General features: G+C 50.6%; 6 protein-coding genes across 6 annotated transcripts; 4 read left to right on the top strand and 2 right to left on the bottom strand.

The window, feature by feature from the left end:
* Positions 1 to 1419: 1419 nt before the first annotated feature.
* Positions 1420 to 5840, bottom strand: BDZ99DRAFT_518070 (uncharacterized protein; the record flags this gene model as incomplete). Its single annotated transcript, XM_033725251.1, has 5 exons — positions 1420 to 3192; positions 3257 to 4822; positions 4877 to 5443; positions 5501 to 5647; positions 5709 to 5840. The coding sequence occupies 5 exons, from the start codon at positions 5838 to 5840 to the stop codon at positions 1420 to 1422; spliced, it is 4185 nt and encodes a 1394-aa protein (XP_033579180.1).
* A 1507-nt stretch (positions 5841 to 7347) lies between these two features.
* On the bottom strand, positions 7348 to 9046 carry BDZ99DRAFT_474425 (uncharacterized protein; the record flags this gene model as incomplete). The annotated part of the gene is made up of 2 exons (XM_033721904.1): positions 7348 to 8898; positions 9014 to 9046. The coding sequence occupies 2 exons, from the start codon at positions 9044 to 9046 to the stop codon at positions 7348 to 7350; spliced, it is 1584 nt and encodes a 527-aa protein (XP_033579179.1).
* Positions 9047 to 10031: 985 nt separating this feature from the next.
* Positions 10032 to 10792, top strand: BDZ99DRAFT_518068 (uncharacterized protein; the record flags this gene model as incomplete). Its single annotated transcript, XM_033725250.1, has 2 exons — positions 10032 to 10200; positions 10263 to 10792. 2 exons carry the CDS (start codon positions 10032 to 10034, stop codon positions 10790 to 10792), a joined length of 699 nt encoding a protein of 232 aa, XP_033579178.1.
* A 1231-nt stretch (positions 10793 to 12023) lies between these two features.
* On the top strand, positions 12024 to 12377 carry BDZ99DRAFT_558063 (uncharacterized protein; the record flags this gene model as incomplete). Its single annotated transcript, XM_033727219.1, has 1 exon — positions 12024 to 12377. The coding sequence occupies exon 1, from the start codon at positions 12054 to 12056 to the stop codon at positions 12375 to 12377; it is 324 nt and encodes a 107-aa protein (XP_033579177.1). The 5' UTR covers positions 12024 to 12053.
* A 1251-nt stretch (positions 12378 to 13628) lies between these two features.
* Positions 13629 to 13991, top strand: BDZ99DRAFT_474422 (uncharacterized protein; the record flags this gene model as incomplete). Its single annotated transcript, XM_033721903.1, has 1 exon — positions 13629 to 13991. The coding sequence occupies one exon, from the start codon at positions 13629 to 13631 to the stop codon at positions 13989 to 13991; it is 363 nt and encodes a 120-aa protein (XP_033579176.1).
* Positions 13992 to 17575: 3584 nt separating this feature from the next.
* Positions 17576 to 18667, top strand: BDZ99DRAFT_518066 (uncharacterized protein; the record flags this gene model as incomplete). The annotated part of the gene is made up of 2 exons (XM_033725249.1): positions 17576 to 17635; positions 17684 to 18667. The coding sequence occupies 2 exons, from the start codon at positions 17576 to 17578 to the stop codon at positions 18665 to 18667; spliced, it is 1044 nt and encodes a 347-aa protein (XP_033579175.1).
* Between the last annotated feature and the right edge of the window lie 4600 nt (positions 18668 to 23267).

The following is a 23267-nucleotide window of genomic DNA, read 5'->3' as shown; positions in this document are numbered from 1 at the left end:
CGCGCGTTGTCCTTTCTTTTCGCGCCCACTCCTCCTGTGCTTTGCGGCGGGGATGTTGCTAACAGAATTCGCTGGCGCTGGAATATCTGCAGTCGACTTGAGTAATTCGAGGAGGTTCCCTTCGAGCTGGCGCTTCATCGGGTTCTCTCGGAGACCGTCCCTCATGGTGAAGATAGGGCAACGGGTGTCGAGGAGATGATGCGCGAAGGAATGCGTGGACCAGAGTCGAAGTGGAGGAGGGTGGCGGATGGGATGTATCGAAGGAGAATTCAAGGGAATTGAAGCTAATGATGCAAAGAAATAGGAGAGTACGTTGATACTAAAGCGCTTTTCAATGCGGATCGAATGTGTGATGCTGCGGTGCGAGGGATTGGCACTGGAGAGGTGTTGAGAACCGAGAAAGAGACTGTGTTGCCGGTATTTAAGAAATACGAGAAGAAGACCGGGGAACGGATAACGCCGTCTAGCGCGGGTGGCCTCTTCATGGTGAATGTTCTCCCACAAACGTTTAGATCCCATTCACCGGCCAAGTCAGACTCGTAAACACTATGGTTTCTAGTCAACTGCGCTTATCTACGTGGCGAAACCACGCTCTATATAGCTGTACTTGCAACTAGGAGTGTAATATATTAGTTTATGCATCACGTTCAGGAGAAATAACTGAGAGGTTACTGGATTGCTTTGCACAAGTCCTTGGTACTCAGCTATCGATATTTGGGATCGAAAAGGACGCAATTCGCAGTTTGGCAATTTGCACTTCGTGTTTGAGCGGAAAATGATCGTAGCTTAGATTCAACCGACGAGCCTACCTGGCTAGCGGAATGATGGGTGATCACGAAACACACGGTCGAAGGTACTTTGCAGGAAAGGGCACAAGAAGAGAGATTCCTAAGGGAGGGAACATATGCGCGAAGAAGCAGTAGGCCAATGAGTATGCATCGCAGCAGCAGGATTTAGTTGTGACGTTTAGCAATGCTTGATCTATATACCCTTCTACAAAGATGACCCATACAAGTTGCTACAAACTACACTAATGGCTCAAACAATATGAGAACAAATCGTTGTACACTCATATGGCCCCAGCCTAAATAAAGGTAGGTTCTCCAAGTAGAACGCGAGCTTGGGTGTGGAAAGAGGGAAAACAGACATAGATATTCCTTCTATAAATATCTTCATAGATCGCGTAATAAAATAGAACAAGAGGCAATTGATTAGCCCTCAAATAGATAGCTCACGAAAGCTTGCACGTGTGTGTCATCACTTTCTACTCTGTAGATCTATTCGTCTTTCAGCCATATGATTTATGCACATCTAGTGCTCTGTTTTAATTTTCTCCTCAATGCCACATACACATGTTGAATACCGCTGTAGCATTGGACATGAAAAGATACATTACCCCAACCGCCTCGGCACCGCTCCTTAGGGCTCTTCCTCTATGTTTTCTCTACCCGCTTCACCCCCAGCACCCCGATCCTCCATCTCCTTGTCTCGATCCGAGATGTTCTCAGTCTTTGATCTCTTAAGACGATGTTCTGGAGCGACAGAGCTGTCGTTGGCGTCCTCGACGCGCTTTCGCTTTCTGCTAGTAGTGTTGTTTGTTCTCAAGTGGGCGTTGTTTAGTGATTGTCCCTCGTTTTCACTATCAATACGACCGGCAGAGCTCCACTCCCGAATCACGAAGACAAAGCGCTCTCCATCTCGACGAGCTGTGATTATTGGGGGAGTAGGAGCGGTGTTAGCTCCAGACCCAACAAGAATAGTATGCTCAGTAGGAGCAGTAGTATCCTCGTCATTCGTGGCATCTTCGGTGCTAATGCCGCCCTCGAAACTCGTGGACTCGGAGTTGTTGTTAGGATCCCTGAGATCAGCGCTGTCAGTCTCTCTTTGAGCATCCTGCTCGTTCTCGCCGCCATCATTCTTAAACTCCTTCATGAAGCGGGTGCACTTCGTGTTGAACCCCGCTGACGTGCGCGTCTTCTCTCCAAATTTCGCCTGGAAGCGCCTAAACATTGCTGCCCAGCCAGGACGAGACCTGAATGCCTCTTCGCCCCCAGCCCTATTTCGAACCTCCTTTCGGATCTCCGCCTCGATCCAATCCAGTTCCTCCTGAGTCCACGGACGGCGGTCATAGCCAACGATGTGGCTGCCACCACAACGACGGATGTATTGGCGTCGCCATCCGTTGATAAAGGTGATCCAATTCTGGTCGGACCAATCCACTTGATCTGCGTGCTTGTATCGCCATACCACCACTTCCTGGGTGATCTTATGCCTCCGGCGGACAACTATCTCCCTTGGTTGGTCTCGCTCGTAGGCGGGATCGTCGGCGTCTAGTACCTCCCAGTTCTTCTTATCCTCATCTGAGACTTTCTCGTCTTCATCGCCTTCGACTTTGGGGATTACCTGTTTTGAGGCGCTTGCTGCGCCGACCGAGTTGTCTTCCAGTGCTTGGGAGACGTCTTTCGCATCACCGGCAGGGCCTGCTTGGAAGGATGAGGTGTCCATCCGGGCTTTCTTGTGGGCTGGTGCCTGGGCAATCTTAACTCCACGGGGCCTGAGTGCCCTTCCAACGCCTTTTTCATTTCGTGTGTCATCTTGGCCGACGTTTGATTCATGACTACTATCGTTGTCATTCGTTCGGTTGTTTGGTGAATCGGACTCTTCGTCGACTCCTTCGAGGAATGAGTCCCTCTTCCTCTTGCGAAGGTTCCTGCCGAGTCCATTGCTTGTACCCTCTGTGAGCACGTTCGAAGAGTACTGGATATCGAGGTCGGGTCCACCAGTTTCTGCGTTCTGGTCAGTGGACTCCACTGCTTCAACAGCAGCCTCAATCTCTTCAGAAGACCCTTCAGCGTTGCTAGCCAACGGACCACCAGCTGGTGGCAGGGTAACAGTCTCAGCAGCGGGCGTGGTTGGATTGTCCGCTCGGACTTCAGGGATCCGCGTAGAAAAGGAACTGTCTTCCAAGGTACAAAAGTTCTTATTATGTGGGCCCGTAGGCAAGGTATTAGGTAGCTCCTCGAATGGGTACAGATGTTTGAACATATCGGAGAACCGCTCTGCGTAGGATTTCTGACTTGCACCGGCATGACCCAGTGCGATTTTACCCAGAGTGTTGGCATCTTCAATAGCAAGCGTGGCCTGTGTCTCCTGAATGCGCTCCTCTTCCTCCGATAGCTGATAGTGTACGCTCTTCAGAAGGTCGGCAGGATTATAGCCACCCAGGAATGGTACAGGGTAAACGGCATTCGTAGACACTCATAACCGCTCGGTTGTAGGACGCGGTGAAGTGTTTCGAGCCGTGGGCCAACCTGTCGTCCACATAGCGAGGATCGCTTTGGTTTTGTGTCTGAGGAAACGACGTTCGCCGGTCGTAAGACTCCGTGAACTGATCCAAGGATGATGGCACCTTTTTATCAACAAATCGAGGTCCGCTTTGGTTGTGGGTCTGAGGGGGCAGCGACATTGGCAGAGGATCATCATACCCTACGCGTTTTTTATGAACTCTGACACTCTCTTCGATGATCCGGACCTGTGCAAGCATGCGGGCTTCATATGCGGCCTGTTGAGTGGTGAAGCGACGCCTCTCTCCCGCAATAGTTGCATTGTCACGTTTCCTCGTCTTCAAAGCCTCTTCATGTTGCTTGGTAAACTCGCTCTCCAGGCGGTCCAGGTGATCCTGACGCTCCTCGATCCAATCGGGCTGCAGCTCCTGGATCCTCTTTTTAAGACCCTCTAGCTTTTTGTGCAGACCCTCAAGAACGATCGGTATCATCAATATAGGCTGTCGTTGGATTTCGATCATCAGTTCGTCCCCAGAGGCTTTGCCGTACACGTCGCGGATAGCCATCCTAGGCAGAGCCTCGCTAGTCCCAGCGAAATTTGCGGGAATGACCATGAAACGTCGCTTCTCAGGCGCTGTTCGGTCAATTTGATTTTTCACACGCTGAAGAAGTGGGATCATCTTTTCACAGCAGTGTATCTTGATCCAGATGAATTCCTGCTCGTCTTGCACTGGATCTCCATCTGTGAGCACTCGAGGGTCAGGATCCGCAATATCTGTCTTTCGCGAACGCGCATTCTTCTTGATGTCCTCTGCCGCACGTCCGTTCAGTACTGCCTCGGTGTGATTGTACTTAGTCCCAAGCTCGCGCAAGTCGTCTGGAGATATGACCATTCGCTTGGGCAGCTTAAGAACGTCATGAAAAGACACGGCACGATACCTGCCGCTGTGTACGACCAGGTCCTGCCTTGGGTTTTCGTGATACTGGCAAGCGAAGTGGCATCGCTTGACTATTCGAGGGTCGCCCTTCTCAAATTGCTTGTTCTTCCTGTACAGGTTTTGACAAGCTTCACATGGCTTGTACGTTGTGGTCAGAGGACGATACTTCCATGTGCCAACAAGTTGGCCGTTCGCATCGGCCATGACGCCGTCTCCCAGACCGCCACGCTGGAGACGGCCGTCATTGACGACGGTCATCTTGGTGTTGTGGTCACTAAGCCCAAGCAGAAGATCGATCGGTCGGGTGAGGCCTTCTCCCGACCCCGGAATCCATATGTGCGCATGCTCGATGAAGGTGACGTTTTCCAGGTAGCGTCCGACGGTCCAGTCCTTCTCGAAATGGTTGCCGATCGCGTTGGCCTCTTGGAGTTCCTTTCCCATCTGCATGGCATATCTCAGAGCGACAGAATAACCGTCTGGATGATTTGGTAGAACAATGGGCTGTGGCCCATCCGGCGCGGCGATAGTCAGTTGTGGCCATTTCTGATTGGGTTGGGGAAGGAAGTCCACATCTTCTGCTGTCGCGCGGACGCTCTGGAGCTGGTGAATGTTAGATAAAAGTATCGAAGAGCCATGTAGAGAAAGGACACTTACAGCTGTCGCATGCGCTACTGCGAGACGAGTCGTCGCAGCATCCTGAGGACGCTGAGCATCGAGATCATTCCTCGCCGCCTCTTGCTGTATAGCATGCTGAATGTCCTGCGGGAGTTCAGTCGGTACACCTGCCGCTTCCGCCGCCCATCGGGCCAATCTCCGCTCGTCGCGACTTTCCGGGGTGATGAGGTCTTCCATTTGGTCATTTTGTTGTGCTTGAACGGTGGGCTTCCGCTGACGTTGTGGGCGACGGTTTGTTTGAACGGTGTTTGCGCTATCATTAGGAGATGCTCCCTTCTGATCCTCCTTGGAGCCTTCTGGCTCTGCTTTCTTCGGCGCAGCTACAGTTCCTTTGGTTGCGTTTGCGGCTACCTTTGGAGGCTTGGTGGTAATAGTAGTAACGCTCCTTCGATCAAGCGTGATAGGGTCGGTGGGGGCGACAGCAGCGTCCTCTAAGCACTGATCTTGACCCCCATTGCTAGTGATGTTATGGCTTCGCGCGAGGGTGTCGGAGATCGCGAGACTAATCGCTTCGATACGCGCACCCTGAGCGGCGCACGCCGGGTTCTGCGCGTTGTGGTTAGCTTTCTCTTTCCTGTCAATCCAAGGGAATTGTATACGTACCAGGAGTTGAACTGATCCAGCATTGCCAACTTTAACCCTCTTGCTGCCTTTCGCCTTCGGCGATGCTGTCGCATTGTTCTGTCGCTGTGGAGGATTGACCGGCAGATCATCTTGGGCCTTTCGCTTGCGCAGGCGTGCGGCTATGGTCTGTTGTTCCATTGTGCATGGATTTCTGCTTGAAGGGGTTTTATGAACAAAATGGTATTACCAAAAACTTCTCAATGAAGGTGTTGAGATGCGTTTTGTGGGTGCAGGAGGATGTGGGTGATTGGAACTCGGGGATGGCAGATGCACTAGAAGTGTGGTAATGCGCCGGAAGTAGCGCCGATACTTTCTGCATGGTGAATGATCTACCATAGGCGACACAAGTGGTTATTCACTAACTAAACCGAACGCGTACACAAGACACGGAATCGACGCCTATCAGATCTATAAAGCTGTATCCTTGGGAGGATCATACATGACTGAAGATATATATTTTTTCATTGTGATATCATTCATAGACCCCTGACATTCGACAGCATCTAGATCACCCGCAGCAAAACTATCGAGACTTATATCCAACTTCGACACCCAGTAGATCAGTTGACGAAATTTGCACGTGTCCCTCGAATCTGCTTGGAAGCACCATCCGATCCTGCTTGATTTATCGAGCTGTTTGCGTAATTTGATAGCGACTAGACGCTCGACAGCATACTGTCCTCTACTGAACAGACGTCAACCTAATTCCGGCCCCGACAGTTTTTACATCCTGTTCAGCGTTTTTATCGTCTGCTAGGGGACTACTGGCGGCGGTACAGAGGTGGAAAAGTGACAGATCTAGCGAATATCTAATCTGGAGGGTGATGTTTTCAACGTCCTATTTAGGATCGTGATTGCATGCTAAGAGACCCCTAACGCCGGTATAGCCCTGGAAAAATTGGAGTTCAAAGGCGTGTCTGATTCTCGGAGTGGCATTTCTTACATCCTATTTACTCTTTCGAAAGCACTTTGAGGCGCTCCTTCCACCGTCTTAAAGGTGGAAAAAGCATAGTTTTAGCTACATTTTAATATGTAGTGTTATTAGCTTTACATCTTCTGCAGAAATTTATAGTACGCTGGGGGACTCGCGACGCTGCTATTAAGCTGGAAATAGGAGAGTACTACCCGTAGTCCGATCTGAGATCCGGAGGACGTGACATCTGTCCTAAAAGGTTACGATATGGTGGAGGACTCGCGACGCAGCGGTAGAGCTGGAAAAGGGGTAATTTCAATCGTAGTCTAATATAAAGTCTAAAGAACGTTACATCCTCCTTAAATCTTCAGCTTAGGGCGGAGGACTTGTGACGCTGCTGTGAAGCTGGAAAAGCATGATATTAAGCTGCGAGAAGATTTGAACAATCCTAGAAGGTACATTCATGTCAATTATTTATGGCATGCTAAAGTGCATTTGACACTGCTGAAACAATAGAAAAGTGCTCCTATCAGCGGCAGTATGATTTGAAGAGGGTTGAGTGGAACATCCTGTTTGGAAATTCATCGTATGCTGAAGCACCTTATACGGCGGTATCACGTGAGCAAACTCAGAAGGATGTAGACCGAAATAAAGAGGCAAAGAAGAACGTGTAGCTTACAGATAAAAGAACGAGAAGAAGGAACAGAAACGGCCACAGGAGTTCTATTCCAACAAGTAGTATAAGGAGCACAACGAGTCAAGGTATTCATGTAATATGGGCAGATAGCCTAAGCGATATGGAGAGAACTTGCATCATTACGGCCAAAAGAAACTACTATACAAGACAAAAGAAAGCCAAAGGGTATGCCCATTATGGGCGCATCAACTCCAACTACCACCAGAACCCCCGACTCTACTCCCCCTTCGCACTCTTACTGGCCCCCTTTTCCACCTCTTCTTCCTCCATTTCCGCCCGAATCTCCTCGGCGTACCGCCTACGGGTAAACATCCCAAGCAGGCCCGCAGCAGTGCGTACCGTCCGGTCCGGGAATTGTGCGGCAAAAGCGACCGCAACGCCTTCCCACCCAAGCCTCTTGAACGCTGTATCCAGCCTACCCCCATCTGCAACCTTTTGGCGAACTAAGGCGTTGATGTGGGCGCGCACCCACGCTTTCTCGTCTTCTTGCCACAGCTCGTGGGGCTTCCTCCGCGAGCTGCCCAGGCGGCGCAGGTTCTGGGTGTACCACATGTTCACCGCCCGTCTCCAGTACGCCTGCGTGAAGTCTACGTCGTCAATGTGGGGGAAAGTTATGGCTTTGTCATCCTTTAGGCCCGCGCGGTGTCGTGCAATCATCGTCATTTGTGCACGTGACCAGACGTCGCCTTCCTTCAGGGTTGGGAGAAGTTCGCTCATAAGCACCCATTCTGGCTGCTCGTCGTCGGTATCTAGGGCGTCTTCTTCGGCGTCGGAGGCTGGGGGGGAGGAGAGAGGACTGGAGGTGTTGCTGTGGGCGGGCAGAAGGAGGGGCAGAGGGGGCTCCATGTCGAACATCTCTCGCAGTTTATCAGCCCTCGTCTGGGTCGCCACGTTGACATGCTGCAGCACGGCCTGTGTGATCGGGTCGTTCTGCCAGGAGGAGGGTAGGGCTGCGCCGGATCCGCTGGCGCGAGGTCTCAGCAGGCGTTGGCTCCTAGCCTCTCTGGCCTGCGGTCCGTTGTATGTTGGACCATTGCTCGCGAGAATGTCGACGCGGATGGAGAAGCCGTAGGGGTTTTGGAGGGCATTGTGAAGTGCGACCTCTCGGGGCTGATACTGGGTGGGGTCTGCACGCCATTTTCCCTTCGGTTCTGGGCTAGCGAGCTGCTCTTTGCGCCAGCATCCGATGATCTCCCCTCTCTTGTCCACAATGATGCCGTGCCCGAAGTTCCGCTGATGAAGGCTGCCGGTGTTGTAGATTGTGAGGCGTGTCGTCGCTATCGCTTGGGCAGGGGGAGCGTTAGGCTCGTGGACCGAAATGATGGAGATCTGATCGAGAGGGATGAATGTGGCACCCTCAAGCTTCGCGGAGTCTTTCCGGTGGACGTCTACATCTCGGCACCAGTTTGATCTCAAAGCCCGAGGTGCAGGGGCGGCTGCAGACGGGCCAGCTTCCGTAGATTCTGATAGATAGTCCATTCTTCGCTGTTGGTCTCTGATTTCGGCGGGTGATGTTGAGATTGCGAGGCGCGCAAAGGTTGGTGGAGTATCAGAAGCTTCCGTCTGAAGACGGAGGAGATTCAAGGCTCGCTGGTCAATGATACGAGGCTCGTGAAGGAAGCTGAAGTTACACAAACGGCGGAGCTTCAAATCTTGATGGTCGAAGGCGCGGAGATGAGTTGAGGAACGCTGCAATGCTAACCAAGAACGAAGAGCTTGCATACACTGACGAAGGAGATTCAGAGCTTGCCAAAGGAGGATGCGAAACTGGAAGGAGTGAAGCTTGCCGGTCGAGGATTGAAGCCGCGGAGAGGGTGACGAGTCAATGGGAGCTTGACCGTCGAGGATGTGGGGGTTTGAAGTTTGCGGACGCAGAGTTTACCGTCACAGGCTGATCAAAATGGTGTGTGGGCATCCGTGCGCTCTTTTCTGGTGGTTATCATCATCCGTCAGTGAACAGATATTTACGCCCCAAGACATAGAACAGCATCAGAGCCCTATCTCATGACGTGGAGCATCACGGCGGTGGTACTATTATCCTAGAATAAGTAGGAAGTCGTTTCCTAGGGTTGCCGATTGGAGGCCACTCCTCGAGAACCTTGTTTCGTATCTCCATAGCGCTACATCATTATATAAAAGTGTAGAACTGTTGCTTTGATAACACAGGTAATCCCCTATGGCCTCTCAGACCAATTCATGTTTTCAAATCTTTGATGTCATTTCCGGGGGCTGCAGATTGGAGGCTAATCCTCGAGGACCCGATTCATCGCTTTCATGGCGCTATATCATCATTTGAACGAGTAGGACTGTTGTTTTTGCATTGCAGGTAAAGATCTATGGTCTTTCGGACCTAGTTATCTTTCCGAATCTGGAAAGTCATTTCCGCAGAGGTGTATATCGAAAAACCGCTTTTCTGGGGGTAATTAAACCTGTGAGGACTCTCCTGCCTATCTACCTTTCGATTTTTCATGATGTTATTTTCTTAAGCCTGTCGATCGACTGTATATCTGTTACATACTGATATCCCCTAATTGCGGCCCAGTCACATGATTTGGAGGCGTTCTTTCAGTGCTTTGACTACAGATGAGGAGACCTGAGCCGCCTGTGGGACTGCAGGCACAAAGGATCTGCAGGGATGGCGTATGAACATACAAACTAGAGCACACAATATATGCGCGGGAGTTTGCCGCGTGTTCTTTTGCCTCCGGCTACAAATTCGGCCCGGTATTGATCACTACTGATAAGTCACGTGCGTGCCAAGACACTAGTGAAGTACCGCGGTTCCACAATCACTGCTCTGTCCTTGAGATCCAACAGCAACAACTCAACCTCGTCATTCTCTATACGCTGCTCTCATACAACGTGCTCCAGATTTTGATCTGTTTGGGTACTCTTGGAGTATGGGAGCCTTCCTTGTGTTGGACCCACACTTCCGAGTTAACACTTCTGATCTTCGACCAGCGCCACGGTCCGGCGCTGGCTGCCAATCCTCTGTAGACATCTGTCGATGGAGGCTGGATGGGTGCTATGGGGAGGCTGTTGACAGAAGGGCGGAGAGGCTGTCCTGCAGTAGGTCCCCATTCCAGTACCCACGGGACTATTTGAACGGCAGTTATACTGAACTTTCCAAGGCAACAGGCCGTATGCAATCTCAGGTCCGGAACGGCAAAGAACCTGGCATGATCGCCAGCTCAGGACAAATGCCTTCCACCGGGATGATTGGCGGATCAGCGGCATTGTGGCTGCCCACCAGATACTCTGGCCTCCCTATATATCCTCCAACCAGTTTTGTAAACGATTTCGGTCTCCACAGGCCAAAACTGGCAGTATTGTGCTGATCAGCAACACCGCTGCCGACCAGCTCGCCGACCTCCGGAAGCAGCGTCATGAGGAGCTCTTCCACTTACTTACACGCGTTGTCTCGTACCTCAAGAGTCGGAACTGGGAGACGCGCATTGCTTCCGCCAAGGCCATTGGCGGGATCGTCAGCCATGCCGGCAAGTCTGATCCTGACGCCGACGACGACGTGAAGCCAGAGAGCAATGGCCATGTCAAGGACGACCAGTACGGCACGGGCTCATCCATCAAAGCCGAAATTGGAGCCGGGTTACCTGTTTCATCTCTGCCGGTGCTGCCTCTGGGCATAGACACCACCTTATAGCCCTCGTCGCAAGCTGCTACCCCTCGATCTACCTTGGAATCAAACGCCACTGCCGCCAGGCCCAAGATAATGTCCCTTTCGACTAGTCAAGACAATGTCCCTCTCCAGTCCCTTCTAAGTAATTCGAGCTGCCCCCTCGAATCGTGTGACGTGTCACAGCAGATGCGCTAACTGTTGTTAGGTTTCATTGTGAGAATACTGCTGGCGCACAATCCCGAAGCGTTGTGATTCCTTTTCGGTGTTCGACTGCAAAAATCCATGACTGTCCCGTATTAGTACGTTTGAGGGCTTGATGAGACAAGATGGGGATTCCGATACCGTTTTGCGATAGCCTCTTGACGTGCTCCGGCTCTTCTTACTCCGTCGGGTCGAGAGCGATGTCGAGAAGTCACTATTGCCAAAGAAAGAGGCCAATCTTTATATCGGCATGTCAAAAAATGCAAGTCAAGTGATGCCTGAGAACGATATCGATGATTTGAACGGAGTCGGTGGGAAGAAAGAGTCGAAGACGTGTCTACTTAACATCGCCATGCAACTCCGCAAGTCTGTAATCATCTGTACCATTTGAAGGCGCTGAATCAGGATAAAGTCGTTTTCCATGGCAACTGTACAGCTGGACGCTAGAAGCACATTGGTTTCAACGCCACCGCAGGAAAGCTCTTCATTTGAGCGGTAATGCTTGCTTCTTCGAATGGAAAACTCCACCTGTACTGCGTAGGGCTCGTTTGGGCAGTATGGCTCCCTCGCGCAGAGGACACGCAGGTGGACGTCGCAGATGTCTCAACTGCCGACGTGTCCATGAATGAGGACACCGAAATGACCGACAACCATAGTCCTTCCGACGGCGCTACGAAGTTCGAGGGACTTTGACGCCGAGTGCCCTGATATCCTAGACAATCCGAGTGCGTACGCTCCGCAGAAGCCCCCATCGCAGCATTCGACAAGAGTGGCACGCGTACCAAAGAAGTAAAAGATGGCTCCAACAGCAAGCGAGCAGGTAGCTACAGACTTGGGTCTTCGGAATGCTAGATGGCGTACACAGCGGACACGACGAAGCTAGGAACGACGGAGGAATTCTTCGGGATATCGGTGACTACTGTGCGAACAAGGTAACGTATTCGCTCCCGGTCTACAGGCTATAATTGATAGTTGTCGAGTAGCCTTTCACCCTCGGTCTTCCGACGCCAACCTCAGCGCGCAGCCCGTTCGACATCCGGCCACCATTGAATCCGATCGTATCCGACTCGACCAAACCTTCAAGATGCTTCACGCGCAAGATCTCATCGACTATTCTGACGACGAGCTCCAACAGACCGACCTGCCCACCAACGGTGGGGCCGCCACCGGCGACAAGAAGGTAGTCCGGACTGCTGCAGAAGGTCCACCCGTACTGGGAGAGCGCCTACGCATAGGCCCCGTGTACTGCATTCAGAAGATGGCCGGATTGGTCGGCGAGAAGGACAATGAGGTTGAGCACAAGCGGTTGGATAGGTTCGGCGATTGGCTTGAAGATGAGTGCTCTAAGCGAAGAATAGCCTCGCTTCATATGGCCAATGTGCTTTCGCTTCAGTTAATCTTACGATGACAGAGTCACGACAAACATGCTCATAGACTCTTTTGCCTCCCTTGTCGTGCTATTGCTTTCCCCAATGCGTCTACAGCTTCCTTTTCGAACAGCCCCTTCCCCCACCATCCGCGCTAGTACTAAGCACATCCATATCCCGACCTTACCATACCTACAGTAATATGACCTATCTTTAGGCACTCTTCGCCTGTGCGGAAGGTATGCCGACGGGTTTCTCGAGATTCCGAGAGGATGAAAAGTTTCGCGCAATGGCAACAGGGCTGTCGTTTAACTAAGTGACTTGCTGGCCAGGATATCTCCGACAGTGGCGTCGGGCGAGCATGAATAGAGCCCGAATAGTGAAAGTTTTGTATGCCCCAAAACTATGACATCGTACTGTACCTAATTCTAGCATTGAAATAGCCGCACCTTATCCATCGGCTGAATTTTCTGAAGCGGTAGCTTGAAGAGAGAGTGCGAGGCAATAGAACAAAATCAGCAAAATGAATATGGCCCTTTGCAATTCGAAATGCTCCTTTGGCGGAGACCATTGTAAAGGATCGGTAGCACCACAGCTAGGTTTCGGAGGTCTAAGATTTAGGATTCAGGCTCTCTAAGTCTAGTATAATGTTTATGTTCTAACAGCTTATCTCGAAATATGCGCATAATTCGGATTATCAAGATATTAGTGTAAACTACATCTAAGTGGAGTGCCTTGCTGAGAAGGTGTTGAAGGAAGATGGAAACCGTCAGACTCCTAGCTAGAATGTAGACGCGGTAACATCAGGGCGCAAGCGCCGAATGCCCAAGCTAGATGTTACCATTCTTACCAACTCCCAATGAACTCGTCCAACTCGCGCAATTGCTAGCTAGGTTCGAGAGCTCAATCACGAAATCCTCCTCTGCTGTATCCCGATGTTATCTCACAGTTCAACAGGTGACACTCCCGAGACTCCCGCCCAAAGGGCGTCCTCGACCTCCCAGCCGCCCTTCTTTCTCGTGAAGTACGTGAGTGACCACTCTTCTTCTCCGCGGCTGAACCCTGCATCTCCGCCGAGTATATCGATGCCGCCTCCCAAACAGAGACACTCGAATATCGCCTAAGCCTATCAGCATCGGCTCTGACGACACTCATCCACGCCCTTGGACAAACTTGCGCGACTGTTGACCCGGCAGAGAATAGTACCCTGAAGCAAGGACAACTCGAGAAGGCAGACCCTCTGAGGAGGTTCCAACATCTGGCCCGATCAGATGTTCACCTAGGGATTAGCTATGAAGCTGAGCCCCTCGCCCAGGAGGGTAATGCGCAGCCGTAGCCTGACAGCATGCCATCAGTCACAAGCTGAGAGAGATCTCTTCTTCTTCGACGACCCAGGCAAGCTGAGTAGATCAATGAAAAAGGTTCACATCCAGCTAGAGATAGTGCAATACGAGCGACACTGTGTCCCAAAGAACAAATTCCAAAAATTGGGTGCCGTCCCCTGCCCTCGACACCACGGTATGAAAAAGGAGAAAGGGTTCGAAGGTGTGGGCTGCCACGCGGGGCACAAAAAAGGTGGTACACCAGACCACCAAAATCAGCCGAATCCTAAAAAGTCCGGCCACTTCATCGATATTCTCAGCCAACACAACTAAATACATTTAGACTATTTTTAGATGGAAACACTCACCTGCTTCGAAATTGTCAATATGCCTAACTTCAGGGTTTCAAATTGATTTGAAGGCAGCTAAATGAGTTGCGGAAGAAGACAACCTGTTTTAGCGTGCCACCTTTTCTGTGCCCCGCGTGGCTGCTTAAGTAGTCGAGAATTTCTTAAGCGAGCCTTGGCATTTCGTGACCACAGCAACGCCAGGGCATGTTGTGCTCATGGTTGAAGTGAGATATGGCAATGACTGATAACTTGGAGTCATGCTTAGAGCAGACGTTGGGCATTCCGGCGAAGGCAATATCGAGAGCAAGACGACTCGGGATCCGGGAAAGCTGTACAGGCCAAAACGAAAATCTCGCCTTTGAAAGAATGAGATAAATGGCAATGGACTGCGTGAGACACTCAGGGCTATACTCGGACCACATACAGCTCCGAACTCACAGACCTCAGGTCCCACTTTCTAAAGACTGCCCAAAACCTATTCTGGATCTGCCTCACGTACTTGCGGTAGGCACAAGGATGACGGCTCCCGCGAACATCTCCTACTCCGCCTCCAGCACAACATTTCCTTCAGGCTTCGATCTAATGAAAGTCGATTTACCACGATTTGATTCGTACCCCTCTCAGACTAAGGTTGATATTTGCTGATATGGGTTGACTTCAGAAGATTGCTCTGCCACACTCGCACCCGGTATCGTGTCTCCCTCTTCCAGCTTCACTCCGCATTTCGAAACCGCTCTCGCCACGGCGTCCCTTATACTGTGTGATGCCTCCTCCTACGCCAACATCGAATCTACAACTAGTGACAGCGCCGTATCCTCCTCCTTACATTCGGAAGAAGAAAAATGGGGTTGAGAGAGAGCATAGAATGAAGCTGAATGAATGAAAGCTGAGTTGATATTGGTGGAAACAGTGGTATCGCACTGCCAAAGAGATCAGACCCCCATACTGGAAGAATGGCACGAATCTATGCATCGAACAGCATCGCATGCGGCCCGAGTCTACAGTGCTGTCACACAACATAAGGAGAATTACAATGGATGAGAAAATGGGCGATGTTACGGAGGAAGAAAGAAGGCATAGGATCATGCATGGACAGCTAGCAGGGGCTTTTCATCAACTCAGGTTGCAGCACTACAACCTAGGATCAACAACTCATATGCCAGAAAGCTACTCTCCGAACATCAGCTGTAGAGAACCCAGCTAAAATCTCAGCTGTAGAGAACCGAGCTGAAGCCTCAGCTGTGCAGGGCTCATCTGAACTTACTAGCGCGCCACCCTGGGGGTGGCCCCCTTCCCTCCCCTAGTATATATACAACTAGCTAGACGTCTATAGAAATCAGAGTTCACATCAATTTCAACCTGAGTCATCATGTTCGTTTGGGTTACCGAGATTCCTTGGGGCCGCATATGGAATAACCAGCAAGTGTGCAGGCGTTGAGGATAGGGCGCTGCACTTCGATAAAGATCCATTACCGCTAAAACCTACAGAGCTATTCAATGCTAATCATGCTCTCAAAAACTAAAGAATAGCACCGTGCTGCACAGCCTCGATGGTACCTTCTCTCTCTTCGGAAATAACGTCTCTGACCATCATCACGACCACACTCCACAAATCGGACCAAGAACAGTAACTGCTGGACAGACTTCGCCGAAACGTCTCTTGACGTACTATTGCCTCGAGGCAACCGCATGGCTGCGGAGAGGAGGTATTTAAAAAGTGTTTACTTTTTGTGTACTCCGTTATAGCTACAATCTATAAATTGGATTGAGGTGGATACTTGACGATTGAGAGCCTGCTGCAACGAGGCTCACACCATACAGCAACTCTTTTATATCCTTTGTCTTCGGAATAATGCAGATCTTTCATAGCTTTACTTCACAGATCGATTGAAGGCCAGTGAACGCTTGAGACCCTTCCACCTCAGTCAAGTGTCCATCGCATGCGCCTGCTACAGATCAGCTACCCCGCGCCGAACAAGAGGATATGGAAGCGACTGCCATCTGAGTGGAACTCAACCACTTCTACAATTCACAATCAGATGGGAGATTGAGCTAGTGGGTGTTTCGCACCGCTGTTACCGTCCAACATCCACTGTCATATGCAAGCTTGTGAATTGGCTGTGCTGCTCCGAACTAGAAGTATAGATGAGGGTTGTGTCTCAAGTCAGCTCCATTGCTCCCACACTCTACAATCGAGGAGCCGGTGGACGCGTGATATAACTTCATTGGTCAAATGTTGATTTCTGGTTTCAGCCTCAAAGCTATGCCTAGTAGATCTATACTGATCTGTGGGCTCGCGCTCAACTCCGCTGCCTCAACAACGAGAGTCCTCCTGGCAATCCACGATTCGCGTAGATCTATACAGTTTCAGAACTAGGAGCTCGGAGCTACAACCTCAACATACGGAATACATCCAGCGATAGCCACGTTACTCGCCTGATTCTCACGTATATAAAGTCACTCACTTTCTTCAATATAAACTCATGTTCAATTATATCTATCCTATAAACTCTTGACGTTTCCGCCAGCAATCAAATGTCCACTAGCAAAGTGATCAAGAAGAACGGACTCAGGAGGGTATGAATATCATACTTTCTATATTCGTCCTGCAATGCTCGCTCCCAATCCTCGTGCGTCGCTCCGCATACCATTGAAATTCCGGGTTATGGAAGAGCACCAACCCTCAAACTCCTCCATCACTTCCAAACTCTTCAGGTTCCTTCAGATACAAATCACAAGTGAAGGCCCACCTCAGCGGGCCAGCGCGAAGCCTAAAACGATCGCCAGCAATCCTCGTCCATTGCTCCGCATATTACTGGAGTTCTTTGTACATTCCACTTTCGACCCATTAAGGCGCAATGGATCAGTCAAGGTCGACCTTAGTAGGCATACGCAGAGTCCAAAATCTTTCATTCCAATCCTCGCGCGTTGCAGCGAATAGGACTGTTCTGGGGCATAAGAGGCTTGCAACACTTCAAGCTCCTCCATCGGTTCCGTACTGCACTTTCGGGCCCGCTGAAATCTGATTAATTGATTGATAAGGTAAACATCGGCGGGGCCTAATATGCTTGCTCCAATCCGAACTACTCCAAATGGTAATGGCATTATGGGTTACAAAAGAGGTTCAACTCTCCAAGCTCCTCCATCACTACTACTCTCCACTTTTTGGGCCAGCCGAAGTCCAATTGATCAATCAAGGTTGACCTCAGCGGGCTCGCAAACTTGGGTATGGAACAATGTTCACCAGGCGCGAGCAAACGTGCTGTGAACCTGACGTCAATGCTGCTCGCTTCACCCGTCGCCAGGCAACCCTGGCAACTCAACTTCACACCACAATTGGAGGCCCGTGACCTCTCAATTCTCGCTTAGCTTTAGCAACCTTCATCTGCAGCTCCTCGTCGTGCTTCTCTCTCTCGGCAGCATCAGAACGTCAAGGCCAGAGATCTTCGCGTTCAGCCTTTGCCTTCTTCATATCGCCGTCTAGCACGTCTCAAACAACTTCAAACCATCCCAGAACCGCCGCGCACTCTCTCCAAATCCCGTACCACCGCCGCATCACTCACCACCATGCCGCCAAAACGCAACTCTCGCCGCGCCGCTGCCGCTGGAACCGCCAATCCTGCTCCTGTAAGCCTCCCTTTTGCTCTCATCTTGACGCGTGCTGACTGGCTCTAGCCCCGCGTCCGACCAGGAATTCTCCCCCGTCACCGCGGCCGAGCCTACTTCACCGACGAATTGCTGCCCTACGACCCCGACCAAACGCGCTACATCTATAGAAACTTTGGACGGTACCGGGAGGCCGAGTGGCGCGCCGAGGAGGCGGCGTCTGCTCACCAGAGAGACGCAATGGCCGATATGTTGGCTGTTGTGGGCTTTGATGCTACTATCGCCGAAGGCCTGCATCACCTGAACGCTTTGCCGGTTCGAGCACGCTCTGTCCCTTCCCGCGCACGCGCTGTCCGCCTTGCTGTGCCTGCTGTTGCCCCTGTTGCCCTTGTTGCGGCTGAAGAAGACGAAGAAGAAGACGAAGTAGTAGAAGAGGCGGTAGAAGAACCCGAAGCCGAAGAGGCGGAAGAGGAGGCGGAAGAGGCCCAAGAGGCGGAAGAAGAGGAGGGAAAGGACGAGGAGGAAGAAGACGACGAGGAGGAAGACGCCGCCGCCGCCGGCCCCAGCACATCCAAGAAGTTCTTCCCTAGTGAGCAAAACCGCGACTACAAGACGAACCCTGTAGCCCTCGGCGTGCCAGAACCGGCCCTCTTCGCGATCCGAGGCCACATAAAGGGCGTTCAAACCACCAAGACGTACGCCGGCGCTGCGAACTTTGACTGGAACAACAAGAAGTCCGTCACCACGCTGCTCCAGTGGCGCAACCAGATATACCGACGCTCTGGTGCCCCTAAGAGGAACGCGCGGTTCTTCTCGACCGCCGAGACCCAGTGGTTGGAAAACTACTGGGCTCAGGTCCTCCGCGACGTGCGGAGTGACCCGGCGGCCAGATTGCCGCCCCAGACCGACATCGTTGCGGCCTTCAACGCAGCGTTCCCGGCCGCCCAGCGCTCCCAAGCGTCGATCAGCAGCAACTTCAACCGGGCCGGATCGAGGAGTCGGAGGCTGAAGGAGGAGGCGGAGGGGGTAATTCGGGGTCGTCAGGGTCGTTGAGCGGGGTGGGGTGGAAAGGGTTTGGGGGAGTAGATAGCTGTTTGGAGGTCACCATACGGTGGTGAGTGGTTGGCTGCGTGCCCGATTCCTTGGCCTGATAATCGAAGTTGTTTTTGCTGGCTCCGAGCCGACCGTCCGATCTGGCTCCTCTGAATTGATGCTTTGAATAATGTGAAAATGATACTAAGATGCCATGAAGCCATATGCACAAGGTAATTCGCTGATGAATTCGTGCGGATATGAAATATTTGGAATGATTGTGCGGTAAGATTAGTGGTAAATTGCATCTTTTCCTTCCTTGCCGCTGTCTAGAGTCCCCCTGTGCATTCGATTTCAGATATCACGTGTTCGACAGTTCAGATCTCAACCTGTTGATTTCTACTAGTTTTCCAAGTCTATAGTAACGTTTGAAGGCCTCTGTGATACTCTGTACGTGAAACTTCAGATGTTCTGTCTTCGACACTTCAAATCTCAAACCATCGGTTTCTGCTACTTTTACAAGACTTGAGCAGCGTTTAGGGTCCTTCGTGGTACGCCTAGATTACTACATGAAATGTCATGCCTTTAAGAGTTCAGATCAAGAACCATCCATTGTGGTTGTTTTTCTACGTCCTTGGTAGAGTCTGACGTCCTCTATGGTACGTCTGGACTACTATATCGAATTTCATGCACTGTGGAGTCCAGATCTGAAACCATGGATTTCAGCCGTTTTTCCGCGTCTTTGGTAGCGTCTGAAGTCCTCCAACGCACTTCTAGACTGCTACATCAAGTGCCCTTCTGTAGCACTTCAAATCAAACTCGCCTGAATTTCCTTGGTTTGACTAGGTCTTAGTCACGTCCGGGTACCTCTGGTAAGGGTTCAATATCCTACAATAGATGTTCTTTCTTCTGCTCTTAAAATTGAGCTGCCTACCTAAGGTAAGGTAAATATATTCTTAATGCATTCTTAATATATTCTAATCCGGCTATCTACCTAGGTAAGGTGAATACAGTTTAACTTAACAACCTTACTATCTACCCATGTAAAGAATACATTATTAATATATTTTAATCCGGCTATCTACCTAGGCAAAGTAAATATATTCTTAATACACTCTTAATACATTTTAACTTACTATCTGCCTAGATAAGGTGAACGTATTGTCAACGCATTCTAACCTCGCTACCTACCTAGGTAAGGTAAATATATTCTTAATACATTCTAACACGGAAACTTTACTATCTACCTAGGTAAAGTATATAGAAATGCATTCTTAATATATTAGAGGGCAGATCGCGTGCCAAGCCAGGTCTACCAAGGTAGCGGCCAACGTCAGTTGACCTGCATCCTGCTGAACCGGCTAGGTTCGGATGTTACAAGGTCGTGCTGTAATCTGCACGTGAGCTATCTTATCAAGCAAATCAAGAGTCCAGAGAATGCAATTAGACACACTTTTCACGGCGTTTCAAGCCTGTCAGCACACGAAAAAATGGCAGGTCGATGTGGGTACTGTCAAAACTTCAGATCTTTAGCTTGCTCTTCGTAATGTTAGTTCTCGTTCGATATCGCATAGGATTCCCTTCAACGCCCATATCATGAGCTCACAATCCACGTTGTACTTCATCATTACTGTCGTCTGAAGGTCGTCAAGATACGATACGCTCTCGGGGTTGAAAACAGTATCCTCCGCTCTCCAAACCTGCAGCTCGGATTAGCCTTGTTAGTTCATAAACAAACTTAGGCATACTTCTCTTTGCTGCGCATATTGAGAGCTTACAGGACCTATTTTGCTTCATTGTTGTTTCATTTTTCAAATCGTATGGACACATTTTTCCCGCGATATACGTTCAAATGCATCAGCAAGGACCTGCATGGTTGCTGAATTCTTTTCTGGCCTTGATCAACAAACCAGCGTGCTGCTGACCATGGCTCCCAAAGCGTCCGGAGCGGCACGGCCTACTCAGGACATGATAATGCTATCACGACGCTCAAACTCGAGGGTGTCTCACTCGGAAACTGCATTAAATCGCCCGCCAAAAAGACATCATGTCTGGTCGGGCTGATTGTTGAGTTCAAATCCGATTTCAAGAGCACCCATGGGATCCGGATCATTCATCTCGCAGCTTTTTCGGCTGAGAGGCGTGCTGGTGAAGCGGGGATCCCGACGCACAATGAAACGGCGCGAAGAAGATACCAATGCGGAGGATTGTCTCGGCGACTTCCAGAGCCCGTAATATCGACAGTTACTCCAGATCAGGGTTTAAACTCGTCAGCCATGCTATTCCATGCTCTTCGTGTCCAACCGATTGTGGGGTAAGGAACCCTTCGGATAGACCTTACATGCAAGACTGGGAACTGAGGACGCTACTGGCTCGCCGGAGATGTGTATTTGTCATTAACACTACGCATGTGAACACCTCATGGGTTCTGGAGCAGTGCGGCACCCAAGCTTCGTGTATATCAATTTCTCTTTTCATTATAATTCGCACTACTTTGCCATGGGAAACTACTTCTGGACGAACGAAAGCACTTCGAATACCCAATAAGAGTAAAACTGCACAACAGATGATCCTATGGGACTGACTCGCTCGAGCAACCAAGCGCCAGGGAGTTGGCGAATTCTTAATAGCATGGGGAGTTCAAAATATAGCTACATACACCTTGATAGAGCAGCTCGGTCCGCGAGTGTCAAAATGAAATAGCGGGGCTCGTCATGGCGGACTCGGTTTCTTGGTGGACTCGGTGTCTGGTGGTCAATAGGTACGGAGAACTAAGCAGTTCATAACTTCTGTGTCCTGGTGCAACGCGGTTATAGTTATATTGATCCATTTATAGTGTAGTACTGATGACTACCATTGTCTAGACACCGTGGCATCGCGTATACAAGCTCTCAACCCAGGCAACATATTCCAATTCTATTTGGTCTTTCATCTGGATAGTATATTTCACGCCGAGCTTTCTGATTACCAACCTTACATACATTTACACGACGTATTGCTAGAATCAATTTACGTGTTCAACATCTAAGACAACCTTGACACATGTGGACTTTCTTGCTGGATTCCAGCCAGTGGACATGTTCTCTTGTCGCAGCGACGCTGAGCAAATCAGGGCGTCGGTGACCTGAATGGAGCTCCTTCGCCAGCGGCTTCCAAGTACACAGAAAAATACTGATGATGTGGGATCGCGTCTGCGGTAAGGACCGCATGAAACCCGAGCACTCTCATCGTGTTGGCAGAAGAGGTTTACCATAAGGAACGACTGAATCAAGAGAACGGAGCGCACAAGAAGCAGAGAAACGAGGGCTTGGCAGAAGAAGAGGAAGCTCCAGACGAGGCAGATGGAAAGCCGGAAGGGCTGGAAGTCCTTTCGGGAAAGGGGGTTCGGATCTCATCAAAACAACCCACATATTCCTCCCATGCTGGGCCATCTGTTCGCCTTCCTTATCAAAGCACCCTTTTATGTTTAGGAAAGGTGTTCAAATGTCAACGGCGAGGACATCATGGAGCATTCCGGCCGGCACTCTCCAAACGGGAACTGGCACCTTTTGATATGGGACTCAGTCTCTGGGCTGGACCAACTGAGCCCGATCTAACAGATAATTACTAGAACAGATGAACAGCCCACCCAGCAGCCTCTGATGCTGTGCGCCTCCCTCCCCTCATCAATAATATGTTATATCTCCCGGATCATATTCAAATACCCGAACAAGCTCAACATGGTTGGGAAAGATCAGCGGGCGATCTCGGCTGGTGCTGATTAACAAGACGTCGTGTTCTGGCTGATGCGGGACTCGGGTCTTGGGGTAGGCTTGACGGATGTGATGCGCTTGTGTCGAGGTTGGTGTATCAAAACCACTCGAGGAGAAGCGATATAGTGCTCGCGCCACTTGTGTATGCGTACGGGACAACGCGATGTGCAGGAAGAAATGGACTGTGTTTATGTCAGTTACTTCTTTCTTGGGTCATATACGAAAGTGATGAGTATAGAGATCGTGCCAACCTCGTCGTCAGCATCCGCTTCTTGACTCTTCGATGTGTGGTACATCCAGTGCAGCGGATTAAAGGAAGTGTTTAACAGCAGGTGTGCTGAAGGCGTTCAATGTCTAGACTGGGGGCGCCGCCAGTGCGCATTCTGGCGAAGGCAGAGGCGGGAAGGCCTCTGATTTAGGTGGCCCTGCCGTTGAGGAGACCCGAGACGGGGAACAGTTGTCAGAGGAAAGGGGATCGAATGCGGAGAGTTAAACAATGTTGTCGCGGTGTCGCCGTCGCCCCGCAATGGCCGTGCGCTCAACAAGGCGATGCTCCTCAAGTCCTCATAATCAGCCTACAGCACAACAGGAACCAAAAGGAGTTCATTGAGATAGCTACTAGGGGCTGCCAGGCCGTGTTTTCAGATAGCAGCTACGGAAAGCAGGTCAACCTGCTAGGGGGCTGTGCTGAGCAGGTTCACTGTTGCGGCCTGCAGCCAACCAAACGAACCCGCGAAAATGAATGAAAAGAGCAAAAAGATTCAGCCGAATTGCCTCAATTCACCACCTTTATTTCAACCAGCAACACCAAATAAAAGCGAAATAGACCCAGATACCTACAGACGGATCGTACATAAAGTGCAAAAAAA

This window comes from Mytilinidion resinicola, assembly GCF_010093595.1.
Source record: "Mytilinidion resinicola strain CBS 304.34 unplaced genomic scaffold BDZ99scaffold_6, whole genome shotgun sequence".
In the NCBI taxonomy this organism is placed as follows: Eukaryota; Fungi; Ascomycota; class Dothideomycetes; order Mytilinidiales; family Mytilinidiaceae; genus Mytilinidion; species Mytilinidion resinicola.
Note: the sequence above shows the minus strand (reverse complement) of the source record. Positions and strands in the feature narration are given on the sequence as shown.